This window comes from Rhyacophila brunnea, unplaced genomic scaffold (assembly GCF_057557595.1).
Source record: "Rhyacophila brunnea isolate RB1 unplaced genomic scaffold, BYU_Rbru_1.0 scaffold_16, whole genome shotgun sequence".
Classification (NCBI taxonomy): Eukaryota; Metazoa; Arthropoda; class Insecta; order Trichoptera; family Rhyacophilidae; genus Rhyacophila; species Rhyacophila brunnea.
The window spans coordinates 8,216,755-8,238,165 of record NW_028232816.1 but is presented as its reverse complement, the minus strand read 5'-3'; the positions used below and the strand labels follow the sequence as shown (position 1 = coordinate 8,238,165).

At 30.9% G+C, this 21,411-nt stretch overlaps 1 protein-coding gene across 1 annotated transcript; it reads right to left on the bottom strand.

Moving 5' to 3' along the window:
• Positions 1-11,294: 11,294 nt before the first annotated feature.
• LOC147074297 (uncharacterized) lies at positions 11,295-14,609 on the bottom strand. Its single transcript, XM_085943875.1, has 3 exons — positions 14,556-14,609; positions 13,752-13,851; positions 11,295-11,826 (listed from the first exon to the last, which is right to left on the bottom strand). The coding sequence occupies exons 1-3, from the start codon at positions 14,562-14,564 to the stop codon at positions 11,609-11,611; spliced, it is 327 nt and encodes a 108-aa protein (XP_085800001.1). The 5' UTR covers positions 14,565-14,609; the 3' UTR covers positions 11,295-11,608.
• Between the last annotated feature and the right edge of the window lie 6,802 nt (positions 14,610-21,411).

Here is a 21,411-nt window from a genome sequence, read left to right as displayed (position 1 = left end):
GTGTAGGTACGTATCATTTCGCGACTGTGGAGAGGTTAAATAATATGTAATAATTACAAGATAAAAAGAACTTTTTAAATACCACGTTTTTAAATTTTCTGTTGAATCATATAAACTTGACAATTCTATGTATTAATAAATACTTTTTTTTTGTACTTGATAGAAATACTGAATAAATATAGAATACTGAAATGTCATTTTGACATTTAATATTGATTTCCATAGTAACGCACGTATATATTAATAATTTAGTTGCTAGAACCCACTTACCACTTACAACCAATAATGGTGTTTTACTTTTACGAATTTTTTCCGTAACATACAAAACAGAATTAACTTAAGATGAATTCAATTCTGCTAAAGGATGGCTAAAAGTATTAAAAGAATGCATTGTTGTCGTGTTCTGATATATTCTAAAAGTTTCAAATGTCTAGCTAGTCGGGAAGCTGGTTAAAAATCTTCAATCGTCCAATACAAATCTTGGACAAACAAGAAAAAATTTGTGCTGGACACACAAAAACAAGAATACGAGCTAATAAAAACGTGGTAAAATCAATATTATTACAGTGTATTTCTATGCAAAAAATATTCATGGGGATTTCCTTCAAGGCTAGGGACCTCAGAAATAATGGGAACATACTTAACGGGTGTAGAGTAACAGGCAACCGATCTCGAGTGTGGAAGAATATGGGATTAACTTAAACACGTGTCCATAATACGCCATTCTAAGCTTGTCCTTCGTTCTGACAACGGTTTTCGGTTTATGCACTGATGCTAATTCAATATTGGTATATTTGAAGGTTGCAATACACACTATTGCACGTCCATAATTTTTGTTATATTTTCGTAGAACACTCACACATTCAATACCCTGCTTCCAAATGTAGTGTATTGGGGAATTGTAGTGTATTCATCTGTTCTGTGTAGATACATGATCAATTTGCAGACAATCTGCAGGTAACGAAAAATTAAAGGGGACTGTATTCTAAGTCGGCTTAAGGGTGGCACTTTGCTTAAGGACGTCGCTGGTAATGATAATAATAAAAAAATATTGAATTTTTAAACCAGTATATTATTTTTATATTTTAAATGAATACAAACAAAAACTATATTTGTGTTATTTTATTCATTTTTATTAAGTTGCCAATTGATATTTCATTACGTCATTATTAACTGTTTAGCATGTAAAGCGCTACTCGTGGCCACCATGATTACCATGGTTACCATTATGATCATGATGACTATCGTGACCGATGCTGTTGAAATGGCTTGGCTTTTCATCACCTGAAAATAAAATACTTTTTTTTTAATTATCTTAAAGCGATAAAAGAGTAGATCACCCTTTTAACGATTTGAGACCGCCGCCTGGATACTAGAGTAACTGGTCAACCGGTCAACCGGAAGCCGGTATTCATAATATGAATAAAATTTGCCGAAAAAATACACTGGTTAGACCAATTCGGTTAGGTCGCATTCATCCTTTCTTTCCACCAACCTTAAATCCCCAATTATTGTCACAAAACCAGGCGACCACCAGTCACTGGTTATGATGTTAAGTTTAGTTACTTCAAGACAGCGGACGCACTTAGGCCTGTTAAAGCTAAGCCGTCGTTAATTTTACTACAGAGTGATTCAGCCAAAACGCATATGTTCGACCTTCATTGTGCTAAATCTGATACGGTTTGAGTGAACGTCGCGTCTATCATCCATCCTCAACTTTTCATAATTTATCCCAAAACAAAAGTCTGGCATCCTGTTAACCCCTCCTCCCCCGATCCGTAATCCATCAATCAATATTTTCAAATTACAGTCCATTGCAAAGACGCAACCATACACAATATAATAGTACGATTAAAACTAGTATAAAAATATACATATAATTATTCAGCGCTCAAAATGAAAGATTTTACGAATCGAAATTTTACCTTTCGATACTTTTCAGAAAATATTTATGTCATATTAATTGTGTATGTATGATTATAGAAATATACCTGCCAAACTCAGGTTGTAAAATAAAGTGACAGTCTGTAAACTTGTGGCAAGCAAGATTAGGGCATAATATTGACGGCGCCGTAGACGAAAATCGAGATTTACGTCAAAAATATATATATTTTTTTAATATAGAAAATTAATTACTTTATAACTTTTTATTAATTCATAAACAGAATGCAATATTTAATTTTTCACGAGCCGAAGCGATAGTTTTGACAACTTTATGAACCGAAGCTGCCCTCCGGTACGATCTGGTCCATTTTGAGCGCTGTAATTCTTCATTATAATATATTACTAATAATATATCGACGTACGAGTAATTTAAATTTGATTTCCAATATACCTATATTAAATATCAATATCGTTAGGTTAGTGCACATACATAGTTTAATATATTTTATCCAGTTTTAAGCGCAATTGGGTTATTACACAACACTTCTGCACGTATTATGCAGTAAAAATATTGTAGGTACATTCAAATAATAGGATTTCATTTGACTTAATCAAACCACTGGAATCAAAATATTTTTTTCAAAACATACAAACTGATATAGCATATGTGCACTCAAGCTTTAAAACGAGTCAGTAGATACTTTTTAATACCTGGTTGAGTTGCTGCGACAAATGCAACAACAGCTAAGATGACGAAAAAAAAGAAGAATATTCCCTGAAAATAAAAGAATAATTAAATTCTGATGGACAGTATGAATATTGTCATGATGCAAATACACCTAATCTCAAAATAGGTATAAAGATGAGCGATTAGAAAAAAACTCAAGATTCATTTTCTCTTTCACTCCAAGTGCAATGCTGCGGTGGAAGGGCTTTATATTTCTTTGGCTCGGTCACTTTAGCTTTGGCTGGACGGATATACGGATCACTTTGATAAACAGTATACCTTGACGGTTGCCGCTCGGACGGCTACCAACCCTAAATTCAGTATTATAAGTAGCTTCATTTGGACTTTTTATAGAATCAGTGAATACCTAAGGACGTACAGATATACTGTCACCTTGACCTCTTCAAAAAAAATAAAAACGGGTGGTGTACGTGTACCCCATATCCAAGATATTATTTAAAAACTTTTTTGAATACACGGATTATTGCAGAGTTAAAACACAGTATTTGGTGGCATCGCCTTGATTTACTTGACTTAACAAAATATTTATAACGCCTTAGTTAGAAGCAGACTTAAGAGTTAGTCTATTGTCTGAGGCCTTATTGTGAAGAGGGTTCAAAAAATATCTTTGAGACTCCTTTATTTTTGGCTGTATGGATAATATCCGTGACTTTACTTTCTCATAAGTATGCTTACATACTGTAGTTTAAAGTCTAAAAGAGATCTATATTATTTATCTACACATTATTAATTTTCCCCCCAATTTTTAAAAGGGGAATAATATTCGGACAAGTAAATTGACTGTTTTCACAAAGTGCCGACAATGTTTAAAAAGATGAAATTCACATCGGAAATGGATGGTTTCACAAAAAATCGACAAAAGACTGTCATGTCAAATGGTAAATTTTCACTATGGAAAGAAATTTAGTTCTCACTTGTCAATATAGATTATCGTAACATTAAAAAATGAGTAGGTGTATCGCCCGCAAATATATGCTCTCCTTTAGGGTTAAATTAATTAAAAAAATATTTTAACATGTTTGTATTTAATAGTAATTGTACATAGTATAATATTTAAATATAATAGTATATAGTTTCTAAAACTATATAATATAATATAATATAAAATAAAAAGCCTTTTTATTTCTTACAGACAAAAAGTAAATGACGGTGAATTTACTATATCAGCTAATGTATATATAACCTATAATTATTATATCTATTATGTATAATTATATATCTATCTATTCATGATTTTTTATATTTTATCTAAGTATATTTTTGTATAAAACATAATATATATATTAAGATTTTTATTTTGTATATAATACTGATAAATAGTGTTTATATATTAAACAGTGCTGTATAACGTTGATATAGTATATATTTTTGTGTTTGTAACTTAAATAATATTTTGGTTTGTTTGGTTTGTAAGAACCCCTCTTCGGGTGATGGCCTCCTCTAAAGAAAGACATCCCACTGGACTCTGGGATAGATGCAAGGTTTGTAAGCGTGGTTGTATTTTCTTCTTTAGAGGGTTATGGTCGTGCCTCGGTGACCAGCCGTATTGGAAGATGGTTTTTGTTTCTTGTTATAATGATATGTTCATGTTTGAGATCTTCATGGGAGGGGTGGGTTGATTGCTATGTGTTCTTGTCTATGTTGATTTGGTTGTTTGTTATAATGTTGGTATTTTTGTTGACTCAGAAGTTCAGTATACCCGGTTTCGGGGATATTTGATTTTCGAAACTATACTTAAATAAAATCATTAAAATAGAAATAGTAAATTATTATTTGATAAAAGATTATAATTATTATACTTATAACAAATCATAAAAATGGTTTTTTCTAAGGTGTAATCCATATTCTCTTATATTCGATTTTATTTAAATGGGGCTATTAAAACGATAATTTCTATAGTTATTATATATATCTTATTTTTGATAGATCTGAAATAATATAATGTCTCGTGCAATGACGTGACCATAGCCGACTATAATGAGTAATGACATTAGCCACGGGTAAAAGTATTATTTTGCTTCTTTATCGTAATAGATTCTTGGGTTTCCACCGCGTGTAATTCTTCCTTGTTTTCTCGACGTTTCGGGCTCCTTGATAATCAAGAGATATGATATGTCTTTTTAGAGTATAATACGTTTTTTTATAACTTTGCACATTTTGCACTCTTTACTATACTAATACGCCTCTTTTCCTGATTACCTCGCATAAAATTAGATCAATTAATGATATTTACTTGTATTTAATATAATAAAACGTGGAAACAAATAAATAGACAGATAATAATATATCATCACCTTACTGTTAAGACCTCGTAAGTTCGATATTATAGAAAAATGAAGTATGTTCGACAAAACTTAAAAAAAAAAACATTTTAAATCATATCAAAACCTCGGTTCGTTTAACTAGTATGCTGTCTATATATCTACAAATTTTAAAAAACTAGTAAGTCACGTGGTTTCAAAAATGGAATTATTATTTTTATTACGTTTTTTCCTTCCCCTCAACATTCCTCTCAAACAGACTTACGAGGTTTAAATAGTAAGGTAAAAAAATATTTTTAGAATTTCATTTTCATCCTAGAGCCGGAGTCAAAGTTATGAAGCATACTCTAATATCTTAGAATATTGTTTCGCTTTGTGAATCTCTTCCATTTTCTATCAAAACAAAGTTTACTTATATTTTTAAAATGTGTTATGTTACTTTTGCTTAGTATTATTTAGTTTATGTGAAAACTATTTTCTATATGTTTGAATATTTTTTGTTGATGTCAATTTTGACTAACGCGATGTACGATTAATTCACACCCTTTTTAAAATAATGTAAATACATAAATGTTCTGAATACATATAAACTGAATATAATTTAAAAGGCTTTTTGACAGAGGCAGAAAAGTATGTTGGAAAAATATTGCCGATTTTAGTTTAATAATAAAACTAAGGACTCACCTTATTCATTTTGTCCAATTATCGGATTGTCACCCTTATTTTAATCGATCAACAATAATTATTGACTTAAGTACTTGGCATGAAAGTGTTTATATTATTACCAAAGATATTAATATAAGATATAAGTAACAAATTTATCAATTACAAGTCATTAGTAACTGCAATACGGTTTGTGGAAAGAAGTTGATTGATTTTGAAATTGATATTACGTTGGCTTTTATGATACTTCGTTTTCTATTGAAAAAAATAAATTCTAATATTAAAACTATTAAACTCAAAATACCTTTAAAAATACCTATAAAATGCAGAGTAATATTATTTTAATGCGTTTTACCTAGTTTATACGATAATTTAACTGTAAAAGTAAAACATAAAAGAATGTTTGTAGAGATTAAACCGCATTAATGTTTTACCGTAATCTCAATTACTTGATGAAAACGAAAAAAATGGGGGACATGAAATAGTTTATGTATATTGCTATTTATAACAATAATAATATTAATATTTATGTGTAAGATTTCGAAAAATTTCCTTTTTATTCAGTGTTACTGTTTTACACAATACCTAAGCACAAACTGTTTGTTCCGTTATAACAAAAAAACAATTGAATATAAATTAATTAAACTAAGCCCGTTCATATACTATATTCTTTGTACCAATATAAATATCAATTGAGAGATCTATTTCATTGAAGAAATAGGCAATTAATAACATTGTCGTTTTGACTATGGATTGCAATACCGGTATCCCAGTATTTTTTGATATGAAAATAGTGGTTTTAAAAATCATACAATACCAATATTTTAGGTATTTAAAGTGGAAACAAAAAACGTATTCATTAACATAAAAGGTTTAACAGGACTGTATTTTTTGTATGGTTACGTGATGTATAGTTTACTTCCGTTGCCCTACAACGTCATTGGTGACCAGCAACGACACGTGCAGATTTGCGAAATAAATTTGCATTATAAGTAGGTACCTACTTTTCTAATATTAAATGTATCTATATTATTTTCGCCAGTCACTTGCGAGTTTTAGAAGCTGTCAGTTGTATTTTTTGATGTATCTGAATTTGCGGTTAAATACTGTTCAATGTTTGTGAATTTTCCAGACCCGGGGATTCAAAACAGGAACTTACGACATTATCATCCGATACGTTTCCTCTCGACCATCGTTGGCATTCTATTTTAGTTTTCACCTATTTAGTTGAGAGTTATAAAAACGAGCTGTAAATGAAGATTTAATACATTTTCATAAAAAAAAAACTATTCATCAACAAGGATATCAGCGCAGTTAATGTTCAAACGAAAAATTGCAATAGCTACATTCTCTGCTTCCCCTGTGTGAATGGGACGATTCGGCGCCGCCGAATTGGCGCTGGAATAACCGAACGCCGCACAGATGAATCAAGTGAAAAATCAACCCCAGATGCTACAGAATACGTGTTCACCTCATGATTGTCTGTAACACGTTTTATTTTGTGGACGTTGTTTTATACGTTTTGAAGATAGGGTCTGTTAACCTAGTTCACTCTGTGTGCTTTCATGCACATTTATTTTATTATTTACTTATATGTTTACCCTGTATTTTTAAGGCTATACTTCAGCTGGGGCACGGTCTAAAACAATCGTGACTACGCGACGCGAAGATTGTGCAAATTACGCGTGCAGAACAAATCATAATTTGTCATAAAAAGTCAACATGAGTCGATTTAAACTTATGTTTATTGTTCTATTACTGATAATATTAATATATTCATTGACATGTTTTCTTTTTCAAGTAAATGGGTAACGTTTTTTAGTCATCTTATTTTTTTAAGAATTAATTCCCCCGTCGCCATCACAAAATAAATTGACGTGTTCACAGCTCGACTTTCGCTCTCCGATTGCCAGCCAGTCCGAAATTTCGTCGTACCTATAGTTGAAAACTATTTTCCGTTTCACTGAAGTACCGTCTTAACACTTATTTTTATGTCATGTCGTGAACGTTTTGAATTTATTATAATATGTAACATAAGTAAAGAAATTTGAATTATTATTAAATCACTACATGATAAACTTTAATAAATGATTTTAAAATCTTGACGGTTATCATAATAAAAATAATATAATACTGTAGTACTGTAATAATGTGGGTTCTTTTCATTACAAATCTACTTAGTTATTTTAATAACAATGCCATCTATCATTTACAAACATAATTTTACTTTCATTATTATTATCGAATATCGATTATTATTATAGTAATAATTATCAACTATCGTAAAATCGAATTAAAAATCGGAAAAAAATAACAGTTGGTCGGTTATTGTAAGACATTGATTACAAAATCAAACGACAAAACATTTCTCCGTCTTGATGACTCCTAATTATAATATATTATGCTTTATTAATTATTATAGTACGATAATAATATTATGTACATATTATTACATAAATTAATACTGGTTCATTACTTTGAAGTAGGAGTGTTTTATTTCTATGGATTTACTAGAGGCATCTAGCGAAAAAGCATGAAAGTTACAACTCACTACAATATTTTTTACCAATAACTTACATTTTACAGTGTAGGACATAAAATCTAATTCATGTATTATCAATAATAAAATTATTATTCAATAAAAATTTGTTTAAGTTGAAATCTTTGTAATTTATAAGATAATTTATAAGATTGAATCGAAAATTTCTGGAAAAATCGATGTACTTAAGTATTTTATTACAACATTCTTATTAGGTCGTATTCTTATTTGTCCGGTGGTTGTTTATCCAGTAAAAATCTTGCAATCGATTTTTAACTTACTTCCCGACTAGCTAGACATTTGAAACTCTTAGAATATATCAGAACACGATGCCAATGCATTCTTTTAATACTTTTAGCCATCTTTAAGTAGAATTGAATTCATTTTCAGTTAATTCTGTTTTGTATAAAAAGTTATTTTGGAAGAAATCCGTAATCCAATCCACTATTATTCGTTGCTAAGGGGGTGGCGATAGCAACTAAATTATTAATATATACGTGCGTTACTATGGATATCAATATGAAATGTCAAAATGATATTTCAGTATTATTTCTATCAAGTAATTTTTTTTTTGATCCTTTAAGCTAGTCAAGTCAAGTTTATATGATTCAACAGAAAATTTAAAAACGTTGTGTATAAAAAGTTCTTTTTGTCTTGTAATTATTTAATTTAATATTAAATACATTATAATTAATTATTGAGATTGAATTAAAAATTTATAATATTACATAAACACTAAATGTGATTATATCCTTTTTTATCGTGCGTCGTTTGATTATATTGTAGTGTTTTTAGTATAGTAATTTAGTTGTTAATATGTAGTTTCTGTATCAAAACTTTTTATAAATAATTATCTATTTATACAATTAAATTCTTAATTTTAAATTATGCGATCAACAGTATTATGTAATATTTTTTTTACTAATGCGACACAGGTATAATGTATAAAGATTAAGCCTTCGTTTTGGACGTTGAAATAAAAAATCAAGTTTAGTACATTATGGCTGTAAACAGTTCAATGTTACCGTATCATAAACATCAACAAAAACATATTAATTATATAATACTCACAATCTTTTCGATTTAAGGATATCGTGTTTTTTTTAATATGACAACATAAGACTCGTGAAGGTTTTTCTTCAACATCTTTGATTATATCCATGTTAGTAATATTTCCATTTCTGATAATCAAAATAAAATTTTATTATTAGTAGAGGTATAATGGCCATTATAATGTGTAACGCACAAGGGCGGCCGGATGAAGGTAGGGCCACAGACTCAAGTAGTTGCAATCTACCATGAAAGAATAACAGCATTGTCAATCATTTCAATGTAACATCCATTTAGTAATAATATATGATGTAATGACCATCACACCAGTCAATAATTCTTGGCCGGGCAAGGTGGACTCGCTGCCAAGCTCTTTGAGTTTGGACTTGTCACCTGACTAACATGTCAATGTGGCGGAAAACTATACACAGAATACAAACCACACCCTCTGTGAATATCTGAGAATGTGCTCTGAAATGGAAGAGATCTCAAGTTGCTCCAACTAGCTATTGGGCACATCGGGTCATCCGACCTGGTCACCACAAATGCCAACTATAACGCTTATGATTATATTATGTTAATTGTTTAGATTGGCACTTTTTAATAAATTTAATTAAGTGTCAGTAAACTCATTTAAATCACACTTGAGTGTGTGGTAACCTCAGTATTGGGCATCTGCTCCTGAGACATTTCAAGGCGTAAACAACTGCTGATGCTTCACATCCAAAGGGTCTCGTTATACGCTTGATTAAGACGGAGTGTGGTGCGGGATGGTTGGTTTGGCTGGAACTATAAGGTTATTTTTTAGTAATATACCTTGATCTAGACGTGTTCATTAAAAATATATCTCATGAATCAAGATATCACTCATATACCTACTTACAAACAATACGCAGTTTCAGATCTCAATACTTAGGGATTGCAATACCGAATGAATATATCAATACCGGTATTTCTTAATGAATACCGGTATTCGTCAAAACATATTATAGTAAAAAAATATCTATCTATCAATAAATATACCAATTAAAATTTATTGAATACACTGTTTTATAGCAACCTAAAGAACCTACCTACATTTATTATGTTGACCTTTATTAATATAGATCATTATATTTTAGAACTGCTATTTTTTACAGAATAAATACTTATGTACTTACTACATATTAAGTCCAGGTACGTTTGTTAGAATAAATGTACTATCAATGTTGGATCAATAGTTATAGAATAATTGTAAATATTTGCCACGAATGTTTTCTTTTTCGAAATATATTAATTCATCTCGATAATTCTATAAGTATATTTGAGGGATTTTATTTTATTATTATTTAACTTTTGTTGGTTTCAGTCAATATATTTGCGTTTTGACAATATTAATCTTATAAGTACATTAAATTATTGATATACAATATAGTAGTACGTTATGAAAAATAACATTAAATTCATTTTCAAAAAACACAAACGTGTATGATATCTTAATACCGAAAATACCGGTATTTTAGATTTTTGAAACCGGTATTTCGGTATCGATAAATAATTGAATACTGGTTTTTAAATACCGGTATTGCAATCCCTATCAATACTTACTGTGCCAAAATTTACCAAAAAATACGCGTCCGAGGTATTATTTGAAATTTCGTTAATATTGGCGACCATCCTTTGTATTTTTAAATCAAAATAATGATTAAATTTACCTTCGGTCCTGGATGATATCGAAGATTCTCAAAATTATAGTTTTAATGTACTAATTAAACTATTTTACAAAGATTTAAAATTAAAAGGGAATCATTTAAAAGGAAGACACTTGAATCGGTAACTTAATTAGTTAATACTTTGGACGCGGAAGACGAGCACGGCGCGTAATGGCCAGGCGGCCGATCGATGTAATTAACGTGCATTTTAAAGGGGGCAATTAAAATCTCATTATCTCTTCAGCAGCGAAAGCGTTAAGAGCACTTTCCCGGTTAGAGTAATATACTGTGTGTTCAAATCTCACTCGATTCAAGATTTTTTACTGATTTTTCTGAAATGTGTGTTTTTTTGGTTTTTGAAAATAATTGAGGATTTAAATGGGTAGGAGGTAAGGGAACAATAATACATTTAATTTTATGATAATAATACTTTATTTATATATATATATATATTGTATTCAATTTAGTTTACCCATGTGGTTAAAACCTTAATCTAAGATCAAAACATAAAGCACGAAGTAACAATCATTGAAGAAAAAATATTACAATTCAATATAAACATTGTTAAAAAAAATATGACTGATTTCAATAAGAAAACAAAAAATAAACCAAAACACAGTGATTATTAAATATCAATATTTATTATAAGATAAATGATTTATTTAGTTGCATATAACTTTGCGTAGATACGGATTTTTTAGAGTATTAAAGAATCACAGTGAGTAGTTTCTAATGTAATTAGGTACTACATTAATTAGTCGTTTTTTATTGTTTATCCGTGATGGTGGTGATGATGGCCGCCATATCCGCCTCCGTATCCACCATAATCTCCTCCTCCATATCCTCCGTGTCCACCATATCCCCCGTGTCCTCCGTAACCGCCGCCATATCCACCACCAAAACCGCCGCCGTAACCACCTCCATATCCACCATATCCGCCGCCATAATCATCACCGTGGTGGGCTGTCTCGGCAGGTTCAAGATCATCAACTAAAGATACAGAAAAAAATAACAATCATTTTTTTACGGAATCTTCGTATATCGAATGAATATTTTAGTACAAATCGTGTTCGAATATATTATACGAGTATTATAAAATAACAAATAATCTCCACTGAACAGTTTGAGTTTTATCGAATTCCAAAGTAAGTCAAAATGCACTCTATTAAGGCGATGTCTTTACCTACCAGAGGCACCTAGCGAAAAAATACGAAGCTTTCAATTTGAGACATTTTTTTGATAATTTACAAGACCAACTTGTAAAATTTAAAAAGAAAAATATTTTATATTTTAAGTCAAAGATAAACTTACAATTGTAAAATAATGTTATAAAAAATGTGGATTTGTCAAAGGACCCCATCTTATTATTACATATATTTTATTGTCATATGTATTAATAAAATTTAGTTTATTAAGTTTTCTACATTGTGCCTAAGATATTTTTAACTACTTATATATATTTTTTTAAAAAATCGATTTTTATATAAATGTAAATGTGTATAACTTGAAAAATTATTTTTATATATTTGAAATCTTATTTTTCCGCTGGGTGCCTCTGGTAAGTAGAGACATCGCCTTAACATGAAGACGTATGGAAGAAACCTTCCTTCCTTCCAAATCCTTATGATAATGACAATAAAATGAATTTCCCGACTCGTTTTCTTCTGGGTATGCTATCAATGCAATCCCTGTCTACCCGAAGAGTGATTGTTCTTTTAAAGCATTTCTTTTTACTTCTTCGTGGGTTCATTTACAATCCGTATATACTGGCAAATATTAATTTTCATGTTCCCACTAATATCACTCGTAGCTCCACGGTCTTCAAGCTACCTCATCGCAGGACAGATGTTATGTTTCATGATGCTTTGTATCGTGCAATTAGCTTATTTGATGGCACCATAAAGGTTGATTTGTTTTTTATTAACTATATAATGTTTGTGGACGTATTAAATAGGCTAATTTATAGTTGTATAAATTATCATATTTCATTAATATTTACACATGCTGTCTTTTTATTGCTATATGTAATTAAGATATTTTTATACATTTGTATTTATTATGTATTATGGCGAATTGGCCAATAGCTGTAATGCCTTAATACTCTTTTTATAAATAAATAAAATAAATAAATAAACATAAAGCTTGAAGCTACGTCGTGCTTTTTATGTTTACCATAATAACCTATCGATCTCTCAAGAGACCCCTAAATACCAATGTGTGTTTAGCTTATATTTATGTACAGACATCGTTGAGAGCTTTCATGCAAATATCTTACCGCAGCTAGACAAATAATATTTGATTAAAATATTTACCATCATACAAATTGTTTAGTCGTTGATACTAGTGTTAACTAATATTTCTAATTAATGCAAATTCTGAGTATAGATCTATTAAAACAAGGTAATTTTTTTACAGCTTGCCTGACAGTTGTAACGAATAAAATTATTATCAGTTATGAAAAAATAGCATCATGTTCTGACCTGTTCAACATTAAGATTCTCGGAATTAGCTTCATTTGTAACTTCAAGTATTATTATTAACTAGAATCTCTTTATTATAGAAACAGTACATTTGATCATTTAAGTTAATCTGAGAATAAATGGCTAAACAAACTCTTGCTATGCAGTCACTTTATATTATCCATCTATGTTTTTAGTTTAATGACAACAAATAAGTATGTCTGACAAAGTTTAGTGTGCACTATCTATGTAGGATCACCACAGTCTACCTCCGCCCTTCAACTCATAATAAATATATCTTTGAAAAACATGAGTCATATTTTGTTTTTGATTTAATTACAAAAAATATTTATGATTTGAGACAGCACAATTCAATAAAAAATATTTATGTTTATATTAGTTGTAAGATAATTAAAAAGGAATATTTCCTTATGATATTATATATAAATTAAATACCTTGATCTATTTCAGGAGTAGCTAATCCAGGGAAAGCTGCTCCATGAGATGGGGCAACATTTACGCAAACCACTGCGAACAACGTAGCAAAACACAGAAACTGAAAATAAAATATATTATGTAAGTAACTGATTATCTAGCTATTTTTATAATTAATATTAAGTATGGCAGTATAATAATATCATAATTTAAACATTATTGGATTTTAAATCAATTGATCACAATTTCTATGTCCGATCTTAATAAGATCATATGGGTCTCCACAGAGTGAAGGTTTGCATTAACAGATTTTTGTTTTTACGAGAAATATATTTTTGCCAATTGTTCAAGCTCTGACTCCAAACACAAATTTAAATACAATACCTATATTGTGTATTTGTCAGACCCGTGATTCTAACCTAGGACCCACGACATTATAACCCGACGCGTAAGCCGCTCGGCCATCACGGGGCTCTTTAAATATAATATTATTAATTTGTATATATTTATAAAAAAAAAAAAATAAACATACTTTTTATAATATGTATGCATTGTTATTAAAGTGACCTCGTATTGTTGGACTATACGACGTTCAAAAATGTATATTAATGAATCCATGATCCTAGTAAAACTTTCAGCTTGAATAATAAAAACTATTGAGGTAGAATAATGTGTTTTCGTAACAATGAAATAAAACATTATTTATAAAATATTGTATTATGTTGTTAAAATCCTCTTTGGATCATTATAAAATGACATTATTGAATTAACGTGATTCAAACTATCCAAATTAAAAGTATTATTAAGGTTTACAAACTTCCATACCTTATTCATGTTGACGTATGTAAATAAATCAGAAAATTTGACTTGACAACGACAATGTTTTTAAATAAACTGATCATCCATTGGCCAGGCAATCCTTTTTATATTATCCACAGAAGATATTTTTTATTGTCCGCCGGTTATTCCTTACGCCTCGAAAACTTGCGCCGGAAATTGGATACTAACGAATAAATGTGTCAGTCGCAAAGAAATCTGGCTTGCGATCCTAGAAGGTAATTAAACTAACCGCCTATAGAACGATAATTCTATATTTAAAAATTAGATAACGATGGTTGTCAATCATCATTATTTATTTTACATTATCTCTAAAAGTAAATCGATGATACCCATGCCATTTTACATATCCACCTGGAAATTTAAATTGTGGAAACTACATAATAATATTGAAACCAATTGTAAACAAAAACGTAGATCGACAGCACTCATGTATTTTTTCATTTTTATTTTGGAACCATCCTAGAGATCGATAACTTCATTAACAAAATAATTCAGACTTTTTAATAACGTTGTTTGCAAATGAAATTATAAAAAAACTTATTGTTACCACATTAACACATGTGTACTGAATTTTAATTATCAGAACACAAAAAAGCTATAGTAATTATTGGTGGCCGCGCGGCATAAGCGTTGGACTACAAAGCCGTGGGTCCCAGGTTCGAATCCTGGGTCTGGCAAGTACAAAAAATTGTTTTTCAATTTGTGTGTGTCAGGGTATGGACCTAATAGGTTGAGCAAGTGGCTGACATCCATTTCTCGTAAAAAAAAAAACAAAATCTGTCAATACAAACCTCCACTCTGTGGAGGCCCACATGATCCTATCAGGATCGGACATGGTCGAAAAAAAAAAAAAAAAAATTATTAACTTATCTTTTTTTTATATTTATAGAGTTCATACATAAAATATCTCGACGAGCTGTCACTGTACTTTAACGATATAATATAAAAATAATACAATACAAAAAGTCGATTTAATCGAATTTAACATGATAAAAATAGAAAGGTTAATAAACACTTCGTATAATTATTAAAAACTAAGTTTTACTAACTAAGGGAATCTTAAACTAAAATCTAACTCCAAAACTCAACTAAAGGAAAGGGTTCTAAGGGAATTAAGTCTCTAGGGCATGACCTAAGTCAGTATCTACTTAATATTATATTGTAGTATATTTATTTTAATTTTTAGTGTGCTAATATGTTTATAAGTTCTCTTTCAATTATCTATTTTAATTATCGGCTTAACATTTCGACTGTAGAAAGGAAAAAAGGCATAACCCTCAACTTTTTCAAAATTGGTTTTGTGCATAATAACCTTGTAGGTATGCAACTAAATACACGTTGTATCCAAATGATGGAAGCTGAAAATTAATGCCTATATTATATTATTATCTAAATTTAGCTAACAATTAAAAAAAAAATAGAACGAACAAAAAAGTGATTTAGGAAAAACGACAAAATCATCATTTCTGTTGTTTTTTTCTAATTAACTCAATAATTAATATCAGATTAGGGGAATAAAAACAAATTTATTAATTTTATGCACTTCAAGGTTATGTCTATTTTGCATTTTAACTTTGACCGAAAACCATAACAATCATGTTTTTGTGATTCCTGTAAAATTTGATTTGTGTGGATTATGCCCGTTTTCCTTTCGAAATGTTGATTTGATTAAGTTGTTCAAAACTGTTTTATTAAAAAAGCAATCAAATTGTTTCATTGCAATAAATCTATTATGTTTTATACTCAGTAGGCATGCTAAGTTATAAAATCTTCCCAATGGCTGAAACAGTATTAGAATATGTCTATTATGACGACCGCTAAATTAAAAACTAGAAAAAATCACAACAAGGCCAAACAAGTTTAAATCAGAAAGAAAAAATAAAAGACGGTTATTTTTCACAGTATTAATAATAATATACTCTGAGAGTACCTTTAAAGCAGTGACGGATTATCCTACGGACCCATAAAGCTGTAGGTACGTATCCGGAAACTTCTACGTATGCATTTTGCCGTATCGCCGTATCACTGTTGTATCAGAAATATAATATAACCGTCTAACCTCTTTGGGTCGTATAGTACTGACACAAAATTCATGTTTAAATAAAACACGATTCTTGTCGATGTACACTTTATAGGAAACCAGCAGCAAACAAATTTTGAAAATAGCCGATATACTGGATTATTTGTTAGGTTTGGTTTGGTTTTCATTCTTGAATTCATGAATTTTGCCAAAATGAGTTATGAAAATTGGAATAATGCTCATATTGAATCAAATATAATTAGACTGTATAGTATTTGGTCATCTCTTTCCGATAAGGAAGCTCACGGCGAACTGTGTCACGGTGAAATGTTTTACATACATCTTACATGATAACCAAAGCTGTAAACCCACAAGGGTACCAATATATTTCAAAAATGTTAAGTGGAAAATGAAAATTACATCATTAAAAACAAATTGATCTCGGAAAAAAAAAAATTATGTTCCTTTTTTAAAATACATACAATATATGAAAAATGTCAAAGCATACTTGAATTTAAAAAAAGTTGTATGAAGTGGGATTTTTATTCAAATCTTTCAATATCCGAGTGAGTTTTCTTATCCTTTTAGCTACCGCTCCGTCTATGGGTCATGAAAATTGATTGAAACTATTCGATAAGTATGTTATTCGAGATATTTAAAAGTCCAACTAATTACCTTATCTAGATAATAATATCATTAGTTACATGATTATATATATCATCCGTCATTAACCAACTTGGATAATCCGTTAGTAAATTACATAAAGAGTCATCCATAAACAACGTTACATGATTTTTGTGTTACGCTCCCCCTCCCCCTCCTTCCATAGTCACATTTTGTCACAAATCTTCAAATCTCCCTGCCTAAATAACGTAACATTTTTAAACCTCCCTCCCCCTTAATCGTTAGAAAACAATTTCAGATCATTTCATTCAATTTCATAAGTCTTTATATTTTAGCAGAACGTTGGTGCGGAGCTCGGATCAGTAGCACGGAGCAATGGAGTTTTACCCGGAGCAAGAACGGAGCCGAAGCACCGAAAATTTGTAGTGCTCCACTGCTCCGGTTATTTTTTATTATTATTAAATTTTCGTCCTAAAATCCAATGAATGTATTATATTTGACATTTTGCAAGACTGGACTCATTTAAAATACGTTAACATTGCCGAATAATAAATAACCTCTCTTTTTAACAGAAGAGGCAGATAATGAAAGACGATTTGCTGTCTGGAAATTTTGTTTAATAGAATTAATAATGAAAAGGACGAATAATAAATACCTTATTTCAAAACAAGGTAATTATTTTTATTTTTTTAAATATTTTTATACATATAATACATTATTATAACTTTTTACCCGGAGTGGAGCAGACCCTGGAGCGGAGCAAATCAAAAAAGAGTCCGCTCTAAGCCTCTGTATTTTGGGACATAAAATTTACTACATACCTCCTTTCCCCCATCATAAATTAGTTCATTATATCAGACACCCCGTCCTCTTGATAGTTTCATATTTTTTAGATGACCCCAAAGAAAATTCTGATTTATATGCTTCGTTTGTAATGGAGGTGGTTAAAAATGTAAAACTTAACTTCTACCGTAAAATAAAAACTGATACGTGCCTTAAATTACTGTAACACCGAGTAGTTATCTTTTAAAACAAGTAAAAATTCGCCTGGGCTGCAATTTATTGTAATATCCACCCCCTTTTACTGTGAAGCATCAACGTATATTATTGCCTGGGGCAATCAATCCGCTGCTTCTTTGAGATGAATATATTATTATTAATATAACCTAGCAATTTAAAAATTGCGCAGGTACCTGCTCACAACAAAGAAGTCGGTTAGATGTTTCAATCGTCACACAGGTCAACGAAATGATTAATAGGAAACGTGAACTCAGCAGACGTAATTAATTACCTATACCAAAAACATTAAACGCGCTCATATATAATAAGGAGACCTTTGTATTCAAATAACGGGTCCATTGTATTATGTTTATGAACGCCCCAGAGCTAACGAGTCAACGCGTGTCCGGTAAGCTCCATTTTCAAGCCGCCGATATACCTGCTTTTGTTACCGCAGCGAGTTTTACGTTCTAATTTATAACGCGAAATTATGCGTTGATACATTAGTTCTGGAGCGTTCATAAACATAATACAAAGGCCCCTTTATACGAATACAAAGGCCTTCTATATTATATCGAGCGTGACACCGGTGTCACGTCTGAAACGAGCGTAACCCCGCTTTCAGACGGGATACCAGTGTCGCGCTCGTATATAATAAGGAGGCCTTTGTATTCGAATAAAGGGGACATTGTATTATGTTTATGAACGCCCAGAGCTAATGAGTCAACGCATAATTTCGCGATATAAATTAGAACATAAAACTGGCTACGATCATAAAAACAGGTGTACCGGCGGCTTGAGAATGTAGCGGCCGACGAAAAAGTTTACCATACACACTTTGACTCATTAGCTCGGGGCGTTCATAAACATAATACATATACTCTATTGTTCGAATACAAAGACCTCCTTATTATATCCGAGCACGACACCGGTATCCCGTCTGAAAGCGGGGTAAGTCAATTAGATCGGGTGATGAGACACTTTTTCATAAACTTACATGATATTATGAGAGATGCAATAAATTATTGATTTTATGATTCACTTACATGAGAAGATAATATAACTCACAGCACCCGGGATTATATTATTGTATCTCATTGTTTTAAAATACAAAGTTGGCAACATGCGTATTTCCAAAAGATTCCAAAAATCTTAACATCGAGATAATATTATCATATTATATGTAACGATATTATGACATTTACCCATATGGGAATCAAAATGTTAAACCAGTCGAGAATGTTCGTGGTAGGTACGAGTACCTAATGTTTATATTGTTGACTCTTTATCAAAACAAATACTAATCGACATACCTGCAGCTGTAAATTTAATAAACCTATTATCAATAACAATAAAAAAACCCAAATAAATACATTTTATAAGATAGTTGTTTCCGGCAACAAATCGATTATCAGAAGTCTCATGACACTCACATATTGTGTATTTAAAAGGTATGATGTAATTTTTCACACTCATTGATTCCCACTTGATGGCATAGTTAGTAAAACACCTGTTGGTGCCCCAAACTATCCTTAAATATAATGGAATATAATCAAAAGTTTTCTGACCCTCATGGACCCCATAAGGAGGGGTGGGTAGCAGGGCTATAACATTGGGACCCGGCGTGGCTGGTCGAGCATTTAAGTGATATAAACACACCGCAAATTTGGTCTAATAGTAAAAAAAAAGTCGCCTGCAGGCTATTTGCTTGAAGGATATTAACATTTTCAAATATGTGGCTATGCAAGGCAGTTTGATATGATGATTACTATAATTAAATGGCAGAATTTTATTTTATAATAATTGTTTTTAGTGTGTTTCCTAACTATAAAATGGCTATGTACCCAATATGGCAATGGGTTGCATGTTACTTAGGTGTCACAAAAAGGGGTCGCGATGAGTACTCCATAATATAATAACGAGTACCGACTATTCACTAATTCAAGTGGATTTATTTAAGAATACAAAAAAATGCTGAAAACACTTGGAATACCCTTAATTTTACGTCACGAAATTCGGGAGTTCCGCGGAATACCATCTGGGGAAAACTATTGTTGAAAATTACACTGCCCTTAACCTTAGGGATGGGTTGGGGGTCATGCCGACCCCTGAATTAGACGCATTGCCAAAGGTTAAAACCCGTTTAAAAAAACTGTCATAATATCTTCTTTAAATTCAAGTTTCAAACGACCCTCTACTTCTCTCAGGCCAGAGTGAAGACTTTCTTCAGTAAGCTATTTTACTTTATGCTCCAGCACACCAACACTTTTTCTCTGCTTCATCCTCCTTGAAAGCCTCCCAAAACCATCAGTCATTCTAGATTATCTAGTCCGCGAGCAATATATCCCATTTATTGCAGAATGCGTTTCAGACATATTATGTTCGATAGCCATTCCTTCATCCCGGGTCTCTGGATGATTAACTGATTTGTCTTATGCTTTGTATCCAAGAAATACTAAGCATTTGGCGCAAACACCACATTTTGAAGGCATACATTGCCTTCCATTTCCTTATCCTCAGGATCCATGACTCAACACCGTTCAAAACAATAATACTATAAAATTATTCTATCGACTGATAATACTTAGGAGAAATTTTAATTTATATTCTAAAAGTCCTCATTTTTCATTGGTATCAGCGATCAGAGTTTATATTATTTATACTTATTCCCGCTTCATGTATACCTCTGTATGGAATGTATATAACTGACGATCTCAATTAAACCCATCTATGTTGAATGGTCTACAACATGGGTAGTCAACCTTTTTATACCTACCGCCCACTGCTGTATCCCTGTTAGTAGTAAAATTTTCTAACCGCCCACCGGTTCCACAATAATGGTGATTTATAAATTAGGGAAGTAACTTTATTTTATAAAATTTATAAAGTAGAGTTTCAGCAAGTTAAAGCATATAATATAATTACTTACCAAATACTTTACGTCAGACTTTCGCTAAGTTTGGCAGAATCTTTATAAAACAACTAGTTAAATTTATCTTTTTATTTATACTTTGCATATTTAGAAGCATGAAACCTGATGAAATTACATTGAATTATTAATTAATTAAATTATTAATGAGATCCCTGAGGATGATGCTGCAAAACTAAATACTGGATATTTGGCTCAATTTTTCAATTTCACTTACGTAACGTGAACTAAACATATAGGCCTGTTAGGACTGTTCCAGTGATTTAGTA